This window comes from Equus przewalskii, chromosome 13 (genome assembly GCF_037783145.1).
Source record: "Equus przewalskii isolate Varuska chromosome 13, EquPr2, whole genome shotgun sequence".
NCBI classification, from domain to species: Eukaryota; Metazoa; Chordata; class Mammalia; order Perissodactyla; family Equidae; genus Equus; species Equus przewalskii.
Window position 1 is genome coordinate 73,876,025 of NC_091843.1, and position 14,781 is coordinate 73,890,805.

The following is a 14,781-nucleotide window of genomic DNA, read 5'->3' on the forward strand; positions in this document are numbered from 1 at the left end:
AGGGGCGGGCCGGAGGAGCGAGTCCCGCCGCGGGGCCTGCAGGAATAGCTGGCTCCGGCTGCCACCTAGCGGACGGGAGCCGCGCCTGGGAGGCGCACAGCCGGGTCCCTCCTCCCCTCCCTGCAGGCAGCCTGTGCCTTTTCTCCAAACGGAGACAGCACTTTGAAAATTCTTTCAATGGATTTTTTTCCTTGAAAGATCGTACTGGGGGAAAATGATACTTCTATTAGTTACATATTCTCCAATCGCACACTCGCACCCCCCTCGTTTTGAGATCGCTCCCCTAGGCAGGCTCAGGCGGGCGCGGAGCGGCGCGGAGTGACAAAGCCGCCACTGCCGCCGCCGGGGGTGGGAGCCACGCTCGCCCGCCCGCCCCTCGACTCGGGAGAGCGTAAAAGTTTGTCTCAGCTCCAGCATCCCCAGCCTCAACATGCCCTCAGGTAAAGGTGGGAGTAAATGGCCACGCTGTATTGACAGAGGTAGGGTTTGTTTTTTAATACTACTCCTTCTCACTTTAAATTTCACCAGGGAGGGGTTTGGGAAGCGCTGCGTGTTTGGGGTGCGTTTTGCGCTTCCCGGTCTCTCCAGCCTGCAAGTCGGGAGTCGGCGACCGCTTAGTGACGAGCGACGATTTTAAAGAGAATAAAGGCTTTTCCGTGCCTGCCCCACAGCCCCTCCAGCTCGAATAATGGAGAGGCAGTCAATGCACTCTGCAAGCGGCGGCCCATTGTACGCAGCTGATGGAGAGGAAGCGACTGGGGCCGACAGGGGCTCCTTGCCCTCACCCCTCTCCCCAAATAAACGCGCTCACCTCTCCTGGTCAGTTAAAAGGTGAAACGAACATGATTAAAAGACCAGAAAAAAAAAAAAAAAAAGGAAAAGAACAAGAACAAGCTTTCTATATACAAATTCTAAAATTTTACTCCCAATACGGTACGGAGGCAGGCAGTCGAGGGCAGAGGAAGCAGGCAGAGAGAGGGAGACAGGGAGAAGGAAAGAGAACGTGGAAAGAGACGGAGCGAGTGGAAGAGGAGGCGAGAGCGAGCGCCAGGGAACCGGAGGCCCGCTGGACGCCCGGTCCGCGGGCCCAGCCACCCTCGGACCCTGGACCGTCAGTCATGGGCACCAGAAGCGAGATTCGGCCGAGTCCTGCCCCACCAGGCAAGTAATGCAATGATTATCATTTCTTTTGAACTCGGAGTTGGCAACGCGGACAGGCCGGGAGGCAGCCCTGGCTCTCATGGCCCCTGCAGGTCGGGGCCAGAGTCCTGGGAGCCAGGGCCGGACGAGGAGAACTTTCCGCAGGGCCCGCTCCGGAGCTGCTCTCACCCGGCCTCTATCCCTCCGTGGCGCGGAGGCAGGGATCGCGGCCGCCGCGCCGCCCTGGAGCTGAGAATCGTGCCAGCCGAGCATCAGTCCAAATTCAAAACAGGTCTCCCCCACCCCCACCCTCTACCCCCTACCTCCCCGCCCCCCGCCCCCGGCGGGAAACTGCTGCGGGCCTCCAGCGCGGGGGCGGAGGACCCAGGAGGCGGATCGGCAGGCTTAGCACCCGCCCTGCCACCCCGCCGGTGCCGAGCCCGAGCCGCGGGGGAGCCGGCGGAGGAGTCGGGCCGGGCTGGCCCTGTGGCCCGCGCCTTGCCTGCCTGCAGCCAGGGCCTGGCGACCTCGGCTCCTGCCGCCCACCTGCGGGCGCCGCTTGTAACGGGATCCCCTAACGCAACGCGACTGATGGCTGCTTGTTTGATGTGGGCGATAGTGTCAGCGGATTAAAAGGGACACCCAGCGACTCTCCAGCGGAGAACCCGCGGCGGCGGCGGCGGCGAGAGAGCACCACATCCGCGGCCCCGCAGCCCAGCCAGACTCCTCGCGCCGCGGCGATAGGGCTTGGGGCTGGGAGGGGGTCACCTCCTGGGGGTGGGGACCGAGGGGGTGGTTGTGAAAGGAAGAGCCTCAATTAAAACCAACTGGAGCGCTTTCCTCGGCGCTGGGCAGGGGCGCGCGTTTGCGTCAGAGGGCGCGCAGGGCGGGCGCGGGGGGCGGGGGGAGCCGCGCCCGGGGCCGCGACCCGCGGCTGGGTGGGCGCTGGAATGAGCCAGCCAAGCTTGGTTGGCCTCAACTGTGCCTCGCAGGCTAGGGTCAAGGCAGGGAGGGAGGACGAGCTGAGACTCCCCGGGAGCGGTGGCGCCCACTCACCTTCGCTGTGGGCTCTTCCTGCCAGCCCCCAACCTGAGCTTCCAGACTTGAGAGGCCCCTGGGATCCGCAGTGACCCCGGGGTTTGGGGAGAAGCGGGGCCCTCGAGGCCTCAGGCGAAGCTGCCCGCTCTTCCGGAAGAAAGAGAGGGAGAGAGAGGTGCAGCCCCCGGCCCTAGTCCTGGGGGGGGGGGGGTGCTGTTGGTGGTGGTGGAGAAGGGGGAAAAATCGCGCTCCTGCAGGGCGTATGCGCCAACTTTCTGTCGCGAGAGGGGGCAGGAAAAAACCCAGGCTTTTCGAGGAGAGGCGCTGTCCCCCTCTGGGACTCGTCCAGCCCAAGCAGCGATCAGGGCTCAATTTCTCTTCCAGGGACCCTCTGTTCCCCGACTGCGTTTGCACACCCGCAGAGCGCCTCCACTTGCACTCACAGCTCCACCTCCAGCAAAATGGCTGCCGTAGAGGGACTCAGGGGTCAGCTAAGGTCCTGGGGAGCTCTGGCTTTCTCTCGACAAGGCTGTCGTCTGTTGCTGGTTCAACTTGGCACACTGGTCCTGGGGCCTGATGCACCCCACACTCAACCAGGAGATAACAATATCTGTTATTGTTGTTGGATAGGGCATCTAATAGAAAAGTGATCATATTTTGCGAGAGCACGTAGGTCCTCAAACAGTGAAATTCCACACACGTGTCCAGGCACACTCAACTGCAGAAGCAGAAAATGTAGTTGCAATTTCCACCCTTCTTTCACTATTCTCTTTTCCAGATCTCTCTCCCTCCCTTCTCCCCCAAGCCTTTCATCCCTGGGACCTTCTCAGCCTGTGGACGTGGTTCTTGGACCTAGACCCGCTGTGGCTCTTGCCTCCGCACGCTACTTGAGACGGCCAGCCCAGCAGCCATACATACTTGGCCCTCTCCAAGGTCTCTCTCCTGGTGAGGCCGATTTAGGGATGGGCAAAGCCTCGCCAGGGCCTGGTCTCCCTTCTCCAGTCTTTCTCTGCCCTCCTGGTCCCCACAGGCCCGTTTACTGCAGACACAGTCTCCAGTGTGGGTTCCCCCGAGACACGATGAGAAGGTACTCCTCCGCTTGGGGAACAGGAATCAGGCTGCAAGCTTACAATGCCCCTTGCGGATTGCTAGTATCATGGCTCAGCCTTAATCACTTTTTAAAAGACCTTCCACACAACACTTGATCTCTCCTAGCCGGACAGCCAGTAAACAGTTGCAACCTGGTAGAAGGAGGGAAGCAGAGCTCTGTGGCTGCACAGACCGTATTGACTTGCATTCCAGGCCCCAGAGTCCAGATCTAAGCAGGCTTTCTAGCTGATTAACACCCCCCTCCCCAGTACCTTTCTTTCCACGAAGGCTGAATCATTCTTCACTAATCCTGTGACCTCTTTGATATTGGTATTTCGCTCTCCCAAAACTCAGCAGATCATTCATTTTGACTTTTTGGTAAATCACACTGAACAAAGGTGGCCTTGTAAAACGTTTTCTAAATCTAGTTCAAGAGCTGCAAGACCCTGCAAATGACCAGACATGTGTAGGAAGTTCTCTCTCATACCTCTTCCCTACCCCTCAAATCGTTAAAAATGGTATTATTCTGTTTAAAGAGACCACAGAACAGAAATAACCCTGTTTTATCAAGCCCATCTGGAGAGATGAACATGCCTGCAATCTTTGGGAGAAAGGTCAGTTCCTCTGATCTTACTGCAGACCTTTCCCAAAGAGCTTATTTTAAAGGTGCCGAATCAATTAGTCTCCCTTGGCATGAGATTAAGGCTGGGAAAAACGCAGTTGAAGATGTATTTAAAATGGTCTTGCATAGATATTTTGAAGAAAAGAGTAGAGAGAGGCACAAGAATGCCTGCCTAATGTTTTGTGATTATTAATAAGCAAAAACAAAAACAAACAAACAAACAAACAAAAGCTCTGGACTATGTCAGGAACCCACCCTCTCGAAAGACTGAACTCAGTCTGTATTGTGGCTGCCCAGGTGTAAAAAGTTCTGCCTTTGTCAACAGGAAAGTGTGGACAGGACAAGTTGGGAGTCTGGCTCCTGCTGGACTGCCTGCTCATAGCCTGCCCAGGTAGTTGAACCTCGGATCCAGCAGGCTCACATACTCATTGTCATTCTGGGAGCCTGGGCATTTCTTCTTTGTCACCTTTGGGTCGAAACGCCCAGAGATAAGTGCTTTACCTCAGAAAGTGGTTTAGTTTTCTTTCACACATTGGCCATTTAATGCATGTGTTTTGGAAAAGAGAGATAAGGGAAGCCCTTCCTCTTTTTGCTTGGGCCCCCCAGTTAGAGGGCCCAAGAGTAGCCAAGAGACGATGGCAGGAGAGCAAGTGCTGACCTTTGGATGCAAATCCAGCCTTTTATAGGAGGAAAAGTGGCAATCATCCCTAGCAGACTGTGAAGCCAGGGCCAAATATTTTACTTTTTGTGAAAATCAAGCCTTAGCTATCTAACTGCATTTATGCAAAAAGAAAGAAAGAACTGGAGAATTTTATGTTACAAAACCTATTTCTTCATTTTAAATGCCTGACTTGAGTGAAGAATACTGCATGGCTCTTCTTCCTGGGGAAAATGGGTTGGGTTTGGATGAAAAGTTGAAGTTTTGAAATGAGTTTGAAGCTTGTTAAAGTACCCTGACAATACAATCAACTACACTATGTAATCATTTCCCTTAATAGTTACCTGTCAGAGCACCTATTTCTTTTACTACAGGATCAGCCCATCAGAAGTAGATCTGAGTTGGACATTCCCTGGTTAAAGACGGTTCGAATATGTTTAAGTCTTTAATGTCACTATCTTCACTGCCTATAAAATAAACTAGTGGAAAAGTATTGGCTCACAAAGCCAGCCGATCTGTTGGTAACTACCGTCATGTTACAATCGCCATTTACCTATCAGAAGGTTAATCTAAATAATAAAGCAAACTAACCTAACTAAACCAGTTTAGTTCCTTCTAAACTGTCAGTGGAAAGATATGTTTATTACAGTGTCCTCCATCAGTGAGGAGCGAGAGGGTTTAGGTAAAGTTTAAATGAAAAAGAATGAGCAGAGTACATCACTGATGCAAACCACATGGAGCAGTAAATAATTATGCCCTCTGTTATGCTATGTATATTTTATTTACCCATTTCAGAGGTGGATAATAAACCTAGCCCATCGATGGGAGGAGTTAATAAAGTATTCCAAATGTATGATCTAACAAAACCCGGAGATAGTTCTATGTTTTATTGTTAACCCTTTGCATGAAATCTTCTGAAGCTGAAAAGAAAAAGGAAAGGGCTTTTGTGTTAGTTGATCCTCGGCTATTCTAGGGCTCAGGTTTGTGTGAAAGGGACGAGGAGGTCACTCGAAATCTCCTTTTATCTCCTCTTATTTTCTCTCTGGATCAGCAACTTTGAATAGACATCATCTAATCGCTCTTAATGGAAAGAAACTATGGGAGCAATGAAAATGCCTTTACTCCAGAGGCAAAAACGTGTGTGTGGACAGCTAGCTGAGCTTGCATAGGCTACATCTCTGCACATATGTGGTTAGAGATTTTTTTGGGTGCATGGATGTATACACAAATGTTTCCCGTACATTCTGGTGGAGGGAGTTAATTGGGTGGGTCATTTTGCCCTTACACATATGTATGCACACACATCCACATTAGGATTCTCTACCAAGTCCAGGTGACACTCCAGCTGACTCTTCCTTCAACTTCTTCTTGCCCTCACTCTCTGGGGTGTCATATTTAAGTCCTGAAGAAAAGCAAAGAACTGAGAACACAATGGACGTTCTTTTAGTGAAGACATCTTATTTCCTTTCCGTTTTCAACTGGAAGCCATACTGACAGGAGGATTTCTCTTCAGAAGGTAGAGGTTGTGTGGCAGGTGGGAGTTGATGGAATAAGATGAGACCATTACTTTCAATTTCTCCCCAATAGTTTTTCTTTTTGGTCTTTCTTGGAATTAAATTGGTTAAAACACAATAAGTAAGTGGAAAACAAGAGCTTGGCATTAGGCAATTTAAAAGTTTTTCTTGCTATAGATACGTATCTCCAAATCTTTGAAGCTGAGCAATTGATTATGATTTGTTTTGAAATTAGAATTATTTTAGTAAGTCTCCTACGCTGACTAATGCCATCTAAGTTGTCTTCCTTAGGCGTTGTTGTATTTACTTTCATAAAAGAGAAACAGCCTTCAGGTTGTTAAGTATGAATGGCTATCCACAAAAGGACATTTGATTTCTAGGACTGAAAACACGGTGCTTTACCTCCTAAAAAGTCGTCCCCCCCCCCACACCCCCGCAAAACCCCATGTTCTTCTAAGCAGAATTTGCATTGCTCCCAGAGCCTGGGACACTGCGCTGTAAATTCCTTTAAGGGAATACTAGGTTACCAGGGCTACAAGTTCCCATCTCAACTTGCCAGCCTGCCTGCCCCCTGCTCCGGATCGCAGAGACCCTTGGCTGTCAGGGCTAGGACCTTGAGCCCTCTCCCCTCCTACCCCCAGCCTACGGGGGATCGCAGGATCGCAGTTCCAAAGTTCGAGGTTGGGTGGGAGAGAATTAATGTCTCTTTAACTCCTTCCCTTCCCGCCCTCAATTCTGAACTCCAGCGGCTCCGTTTCCCGGGGTTTCCTGGTGAATAGGAGCGTAGGAGCCGCCCTGTCCAATAAAGATTAAATTAAGTAGAAGAATCCCAGCCGCTGGATATTTGGAAGCTCCGGTGGGGCGTCAAACTGACGTTTAACACATTTTTTCCACTCACTGTGCACAAATCTTGGACCTGTTGGGCTTAACTTCAGAAAGGAGAGAAGAATAAAAGATAAGAGTAGAAGGAAGGGGGGCAAAAAGCAAAGAAAGAAAGTCACAGAGAAACCCCAGTTTTAATGGGGGAAGTGACTTTGCGCTCAGAGAGGCTGAAGGCAGAAGCAGGGCTGCCTGACCTTTCTAGTCTTTTCTTTCCTCCAACCACTCCAAGAATTAGAGGCTCCCTCTCCCCGCTGAGGGCTTGGAATTTTCCTGTTTTGACAGGTCTGAGTCTACCTTTATCCCTTAGGGACAGTTTGGTAGCCCAGGGTCATGACTGGGTGTGTGGGAGGAAAGGTGAGCTCAGAACCCAGTCGACTCCTCTACGCTGACTTTTTTTTTTTTTTCTTCAAACCAAGGTTTTGGTAGCATGAACTGAGCAGTGTTCTTCAGTTACTGCTCAACAGGAGAAACAATGGCTTTCCCTGTCCACAGCGTTCAGCGCACTGGACACTGACCTTGAAGCTGAGGCTGGGACAGGCGCTCCCTCCCCTCGGGAACCATCCCAGCCCTAAAATATAGGCCTCTCACTCCCACCTGCTCCTCTTGTCCCAGAGTGCATTCCGGAGGGGCAAAAGGCAAGTCCCTTAGTGGCAATGCCTCGTCCGTGCAAATACAACACTGAATAAATTAACCTCAAACCAGCTAGTTGGAGTGTAGTAGTTTAGCAGGACTAATTGCAGACAATGGAGCTGAAATGACTTTTCCAATTAGCTGCTGGTTGGAGTTTAGTTGGAGGAACTGTCAGCTCCAGCGATGGGTAATTGCTTTATTGCTCACAAAACTATCATCTATTTAGAACATATGTGCTAATTACTCTGGATGGGCGTCGAAAAAGAGACCATAAATCTAATAGCACTTAAAAAAGTCTATGGTGCTTGTAAGCAACCCCAGTCTCTTGCACATTCTCTCCTGCCCAGGTTGGCGTGATGGATGGCTGTCTTTCATGAAGGCGAAGGTTTGGACTGGGAGGCATCGACGGGATGCTCTGGTCAAATTGCGTACAGAAGAGCGAGCGACCAGTGCATGCTGTGCCGAGGCGATAAATCACTGTCACCAAAACCAGTCCCCTCTTTAGCTGCACCCTTTTTTTCCTTTTCGCAAAAGATTACTTTAGAAATCTTTTAATTGGATTATGCTGGGAAATTAATCTCCTTTAGCCTTAGCTAAATTTATTGTGGTGGCCACTGTCGGGAAGAAAGCCCTGTAACTGCAGTGAGGGCCACGTCTCCTTGCTCTCTCCTTCCCTCAGCCCTCTAGGGTCTCCCAGCTGCGTGAGACAGCGGTGCCCCAAGTCCTCGCGGTGATGGGGCGGGGGAGGGAGGAGGTGAGAAAGAATGGAAAGACACATCTGGGCGAAAGGCCTCGGCGGTCCCTAGTGAATCCCCTTTGTCCTACACGCAGCGTTTTTGTCCGGGAATCCGTAGGTCTGTATCCAGCGTTCCCACTGCGCCGCGTCTTCCTCCACAAGGGGTTCTGGGGGCCTGCTAGTAGGGAAGAAGGAGGCCGGGGTGGCGGGAAGAGGAAGTGGGGTGTGTTGGTGGAGGGCTGCCAGCCAAACTCACTACTTTGCCCTCTTCTCCTTCCTCCCGCCCCGCTTCCGGCTGTCGGGCGGGGAGCTGGGGCTTTGGGTGCACTCTCCACTCTACTTTTCTGCGCAAAAACGCACGGCTTGCTCTTCGCGTTTTCCCTGGCAGAACTCTGGAGACACTTCCCCTTGACGTGTACGGCGCCTGAGGTCGGGGAGCTAGTGGCCTCCCCTCCCCTCTTGGCTCCTGGAGCACCAGCGCACAGTCGGGCGGGGCCATCCTTTGGAGCCCCGCGGCCCCGCGTCCTCAGCCTGGTGCAGCGCGCCTCGGGCAGCTGCGGAAGCTGCGGGTCCGGCCCCGCCGGCAGCTTATCTCAGCGGGAGATAACAACATCTGCCTGAAACGGGATACCTACTTTTGCAGCTCAATTTAGCTCTTAATAGCAGCCCTCTGAGGTGTGGTTAATTGATGGGGGTAAAGACGTAATGACTTGCCAGGGAGACGCCAATGATCCTTTAATATACTTTTAAGAGAACAACCACCATCCCAAATACCGGCGAGTCATTTGCTGGGTGGTAGGATAAGATCGAGATTTGGATGCAGGAAAAGCGGCGCTTGTGCTGTTTGTATCTAGAGGCTTCAGTGAGGGGTGAGCCCTGGCTCTCAGGGCCGGGGCAGCCGGGAGCCACCAGGGCGCGCAGCTCGGGCTGGCAGGGGTTGTCGCGTGGCTGCGCAGAGCGGGGCGGGACGAGGACCCAGGCGAGCTCGAGATGACAGGTGGCCGGACCGAATGGCGGGGAGGAGCCCCAAGCTAAGGTGGACGCCGCCCCTCCCCAGGATCTGCCACTCCATCAGCCCTTCCCTGGCGCCGGGCTGGTTCCCCACACGACAGGCGCTTCCGTCTGCCCTCCATCCCCGGCTAGAGCTACCCCTCATCCAGCGTGAGCGAAATCGTCAAGTGGCCGTGCTCGGCGGGAACTTGTGAGGTTCCGCTGTCTGGACAACCTCAGAGGGACCCCAGCGCCAGGAGAGAGGCATGCACCGCTGTGTGAGTGTGTGTGGGCGTGTGTGTGCAGCTCACCCCGAAATGCAGAGCCAGAGCACAGGAGCCCTGAGCACGTGGCCGCATTTCTGCCAGGTCTGCCCAGAGTCCTGGGCCCGGGCGCCCTGTGATTTGCCCACGCTGGAGCCGGGTCCCGCCGCGGGGTCCAAGCAGCCCCTGCGCACCACCTACTAGCCTTCCGCCCGCTACTCTCTCCTCAGCATCTTCCGTTTCCCTCGCCTGATTTCCCTTTGCTCAGTTCTAGTCTCCAGAGGGTCAAAGGAGTGTATTACCTTGCGCAAGCCCCGACCTTAGGTTCACACGAGCACTAAATTGAAAAAAATCAGGTCTCCTTTTCTGTTTGCAAAAGGTAACCCCCGCCAGGTGCGGGCGGTGGTGTCCCTAGCAGGTTTCGCGAGTGTCCTGTTTTACACGTTGGAGATGGATAACTGATGCGTCAGGTTTGAGCTCCCTCTGGAAGCGGAGGGAGAAATGACTCCAATCATCGTCCACGTTTTATTGTATCGAGAGATCTCAGGTGTTTCGGCTGCTGCCATTGTCTGCCTTCCTCCCTGAGTTCACAGAACAGGGATGAAAGGGGCCCAAGAAACTTAATTTCCCCAAACCCTCTTGCGGAGAAGCCGCTTGTTGTCACAGGGCGAAGCTTTGGGGTCAGGGATTTGAAGAAATGCAATTGAGTCCCACCTCGCAGAATGTGCCTGTCTCGGTGCGGCTCTGTCCTTCCACTGTCACTGTCTAACTTCATCTAGCGTCGTTCTGCCCTCCGTGACGTCTAGGAAACCAAGACTTACCTTAACTTAGACGTCGAGCCCCCACCGCCCCCGGCCCCTCCGCAGCCCCTGCCCGGGAGACTCCCAGCCCGTGGTGTGGGCCTTGGCCGCCGCAGAGCAGGGCAGGCTCCCGGGGCCAGGTCCGTGCCCTGGTCGGTGACCACGCTCCCCAGGTCCCTGCCGGGATGACGTCCGTGACTGGCGGCAGCCCCCGGGGCTTTCCTGAGGCCTGCCCCGCCTTCGGCCGCCGGCTCCTGAGGCTCCTGAGGCTCCTGTGGCGGCCCCTCGTTCGCCAAAGCCCTGGGACGCGCGTGGCCCTCGGCGCGGCGGCCCCAGGGTGGCAGGAGGCGCCTGCCAGAGTCCGCGCCGTCGCCCCCGCGTCCGGGCGCCTCACCCGCGAGCGTCTCCTCACCCCGCAAGGGCTCCCCCTGCAAACGAACTCTGCCCCCTGCGAGCCGGGACCCCTGGGGCCCTCCATCCCTCCCCCGTCCCTCGAGGCCCGGGGCTCGGCTGGCTCGCAGCGCTGCCGGCGGCAGCGGCTCCCGGAAGCGAGGCCCACATCCGGGCACCAAGCCTCGCTAGCTCGCTCGCGGGGTGGGCGCCCCGCGCGGAGGGCTCGGGCCGTGGCTCGGCCGCCAGGCCCAGACGAACCGCCCAAGCCGTGCTCTGGCCGGCGCTGAAGGCCCCCCGCAAGGTCCCGGGCCTGCGCGGGGGGAATATTCAAGAAGGAAGCCAGGCCCGACCTGGGGGTGGCGCACGCTGCGCGAACCCCGGGCCGCGCCCTCGGTCGGCGCTGGCAGTTTGTGTCCCCTCAGGTGGGCGCTGCAAACCTCTCTGGAAGGGGCCCGGGGGGAGCGCGTGGCTGCCTCTGCACCCTGGTAAGGTGCCGGGACCCACCGTCCAACGAGCGTCTTTTGCGCATCTTCGCCATTCGCTTCTCTCCCCTCGCTGGCCAGAGCGCTCTCCGCGCGGGGGCTGCCCGACACTCTGCCCAGCCCTGGGCGGCGGGTCCCTTGCAGGTGGTGGGCTGAGACGGGTAGGGAGCAAGGCCCGGGCGGGGGTGGGGTGGGGGGCGGGAAACCTCCAACCCGGTTTTCTAATTCAAGGAGGAGCTTGGTCATAAGAAGCAGGGCAGTCAGTAGGAGTGAACTTTGTGGCCTTGGGCATTTTCGAAACCATCCGTCTACAAGGCGGGAACAGCACAGAGAGACTGCTGTGTAGTTCGTAAAAAGATTTTGGGAGACCCTGTATTGAGAGTCTCCCCCGAGATTGTTCCGTAATCTCTCATTGGAGAGTTGGTATGTATCTCGCCACCAGCACACTGAAGAGTATCTTCCTTCAGACAGGGATTGAGGAACGGAAATACCACCATCCTCCAGCCAAACTTGTGAGGACTGATTGCAAGGGAAGTGGGGCTCCAGATGTTGCACTAGAGGCGCTGCAAGTGTGAGCAGGTAATGTGGAGAAGAGTGACATTGTTAACAGAAAGCATCTAATTAACAATGACTTCATTTGATTGGAAGGATGAAAAAGCCTTTTTAAATCAATCCAGATTCACTGGCCTAAGCTCAGCCAATTTATGAATATGGAGCCTGACTGGGGTCTGCTTTCTTTCAAAGATGTCATCTTAGGGGTAATAGCATAGGTGAAGTCATTTGGTTACACTGTGGAAACTTTTATAGTGCCTTCCTTGGGAATTTAATTCAGTGCTTCTTCATTTTATTAGGAACAGACTGACTCCATCAACTGTGCTCTCCCTGTTTGGAGGCAGGACTGCTTGAAGCAATTAGGTTCACCAATTAGCATAGTTTTACTGACCCCAGCAGCAGCACCGCTCCTTAGATTATCCATTTCTTCAAAGTCAGGGAAAAGCTGGAGCACAACATGCTTCCCAGGTGTCCAGGTTGGGGAAATAAGCCCACAAGCAGGGTAGCACAGCAGTGCAAAAAGCTTTCTAAGAGTCCCCTGGTGTTTGTTCCAGCACCTTTGGTGGATTTTTCTCCCCTTTTCTGATTCTGGATCCTATAATACCTCCTTACTTTGACATAGCCTTTAACGCCTCTTTGCTTTGGTTGTATTTTGGCAGAATTGCATTTGAGAAAGTGAATTTTCTCTCTTCTTTTCTGTCCACCTGTATGCAAATGATGCTGTGGACAATGATGCTGTGGACAATGTTAGGGTCCAGAGAGAGGAAATTACTGAAGGGTCCTTTAACCCCGTTAGGTGATAAGGTTCCTTGGGTGTGTATGTGTGCGCACGTGCCCATGTGCATGCCTCAAAACTTAACAAGGAAACGCCAGAGGATGGATATGAGGAGATAAGTCATTGTTTTCCCTAAGGTATACTTGCAAGGTTTTGCTGCAATCTCTTCAATGTCACCTCAATCAGTTGGTGGCCAACATCTTTAGTAAAAGAAAAATGTCAGGAGCCCAAAGCAGTCTGGGAAAGAAGGAGCTTTGCTCTTGCTGCTGTCATGGGTAGGGAGGGGATTGTATTTACATAGCTGTTGTGTCTCTCTCCCCTAAAATATATATTCCTCTGTAAGATTGCACTAGATTAAATTGCTGACAGTTCATCAGTGGCAGCAACAAGGTAATACCCCTAACCTTATTAGATCAATAAATACTAGATCCATGCATTGAATTAAAAATGCATCAGCCTGGCCAGGAATTGCAATCGTATGGCCATGGACCTCAGAATCGAAGATGCCACTCAAAAATTGACTAGTTAGCATTTATTTAATTTTCTTTTTCGGTTTTGGATCTGTGATTAGATATTCTGGGTTTTAACATTTCAGGGACCATTGTGACAGGTGTTTTTTTTTTGTTGTATATTTATTTCTTGAATATTATTTCACTAACTCCTCACATTTAACCACGAAAACGATGCATGCATTTAACAATAGTAATACACTGTGACTTTATGATTCTTGTTATTAGTTTTCATCTAGGGAATATACTTCCACTCAGAATACATTACTCTAGCAAGACATACTCAAGTGTATAAATTTCTGCATAGGCATCAATAAATTTAGATGTGTATGTTTTTGTCTAGCTATAAATAAATATACTCAATGTGAATGTATTACTGTACATTGATTAAAGTTTATTTTTAAAAAAGAAACCACATTTAAATTTATCTTCCAGCATTGTCAACTATATTGTAAACCAAAGAACTATTTGTCATTTTAAAACTGTTCATTTATTTATTTATAACCTGATTTGCTTATTGGGATTTATACCACAAAAGATGAAGTTAAAATTTTCAAGTCTTTAAACTTAACACAGTACTTAGGAAGTTACACATATCTTAAATGGTTACATTTTATGTGTGAAAAAATACCTCAGATGTGGTTTACTAGAATTAGTCTGTAGCTTAGTGGGTAAATTTACAGTTAGTCCCTACTGAAACAGGGAACGGGTTTAACACCTGGAAGTTTAATGGCAAAAAGTAATATTACTCTAGCCAGATATTTGTTCATACTGATAAACGATGCTAATTATTTAAAAACATTCATCCCCTATTGATGTTAGCGAGCGTATATGGTACTGAATTCTGAAGATACAGTCATTGGGCCTTGGGTTCACCACACTGTGAAAGAAAAAATCTTTATTTGACGAAATAGGCAATCAACTGAAATCTATCCTCTTTAAATAAACTGATTCCTCAGTATTTTCCCAGTGTTGGTGTAAGTTGTTGTCTGTGATGTCCCCCAGGGCTCTTTCCTCTGCTCTCTGATTTGGTATATAAAAGCAGCTCTGAATGATGGATTACTGTGTCATTGCAGCCTGCGAAGGATTAATTTGTTTCATTGATTTCTCTTTAGGCAGATTGCCAGAATTTGCTGCTTCCCACCTTTCCTTAAGACTTCTAGAAGTAATAGACAGTAATAGCCTAAGACAAATCAGCTCCTTCTTATAAAAATAGAATCGTGAAACTAGGAGTCCCACGAAAGCTATGGCAAACTTTTTATTGGCATATGGGCAGAGCAATCACTAGGCTACTTTATATGCTTTAGAAATATTTTTAATTGAAAAACTTCCTTGACTTGTGACTTAAAATGCATGTTAATGGCTCTTAAGTAAGCATTTATAATGTTTGTCCCCTAAAAATTTTCTCTAATTTGTAGAGATCCTGTTTAACTCAGGAAAAAAATGTGTTGTCTACGTGATTGACAAACTTTTCTTTCTATGCCAGATTTTAGGATCAAATAACATGTCAATATAACTTTAAGTCAATTTACCTATAAATATTTATAGAATTATTTGACTCAAGTAGTTTTTAGAAACTTTGGACAAGGACAGAGAATATTGGAACATAGAAATAGAATTGTTTAATTGTTTGAAGGAAAAATCACCTTTTCTGATTAAAAAGGGAGTATCTGCTCACAATAAAGAATTTGCAAAAGTTAGAAATGAC

General features: G+C 51.1%; 1 protein-coding gene across 1 annotated transcript; it reads right to left on the reverse strand.

The window, feature by feature from the left end:
* Positions 1-1,116: 1,116 nt before the first annotated feature.
* Positions 1,117-8,808, reverse strand: LOC139075216 (uncharacterized). Its single transcript, XM_070570003.1, has 5 exons — positions 8,566-8,808; positions 7,459-7,621; positions 5,872-5,949; positions 2,197-2,657; positions 1,117-1,389 (listed from the first exon to the last, which is right to left on the reverse strand). Exons 1-5 carry the CDS (start codon positions 8,806-8,808, stop codon positions 1,117-1,119), a joined length of 1,218 nt encoding a protein of 405 aa, XP_070426104.1.
* Positions 8,809-14,781: the final 5,973 nt, after the last annotated feature.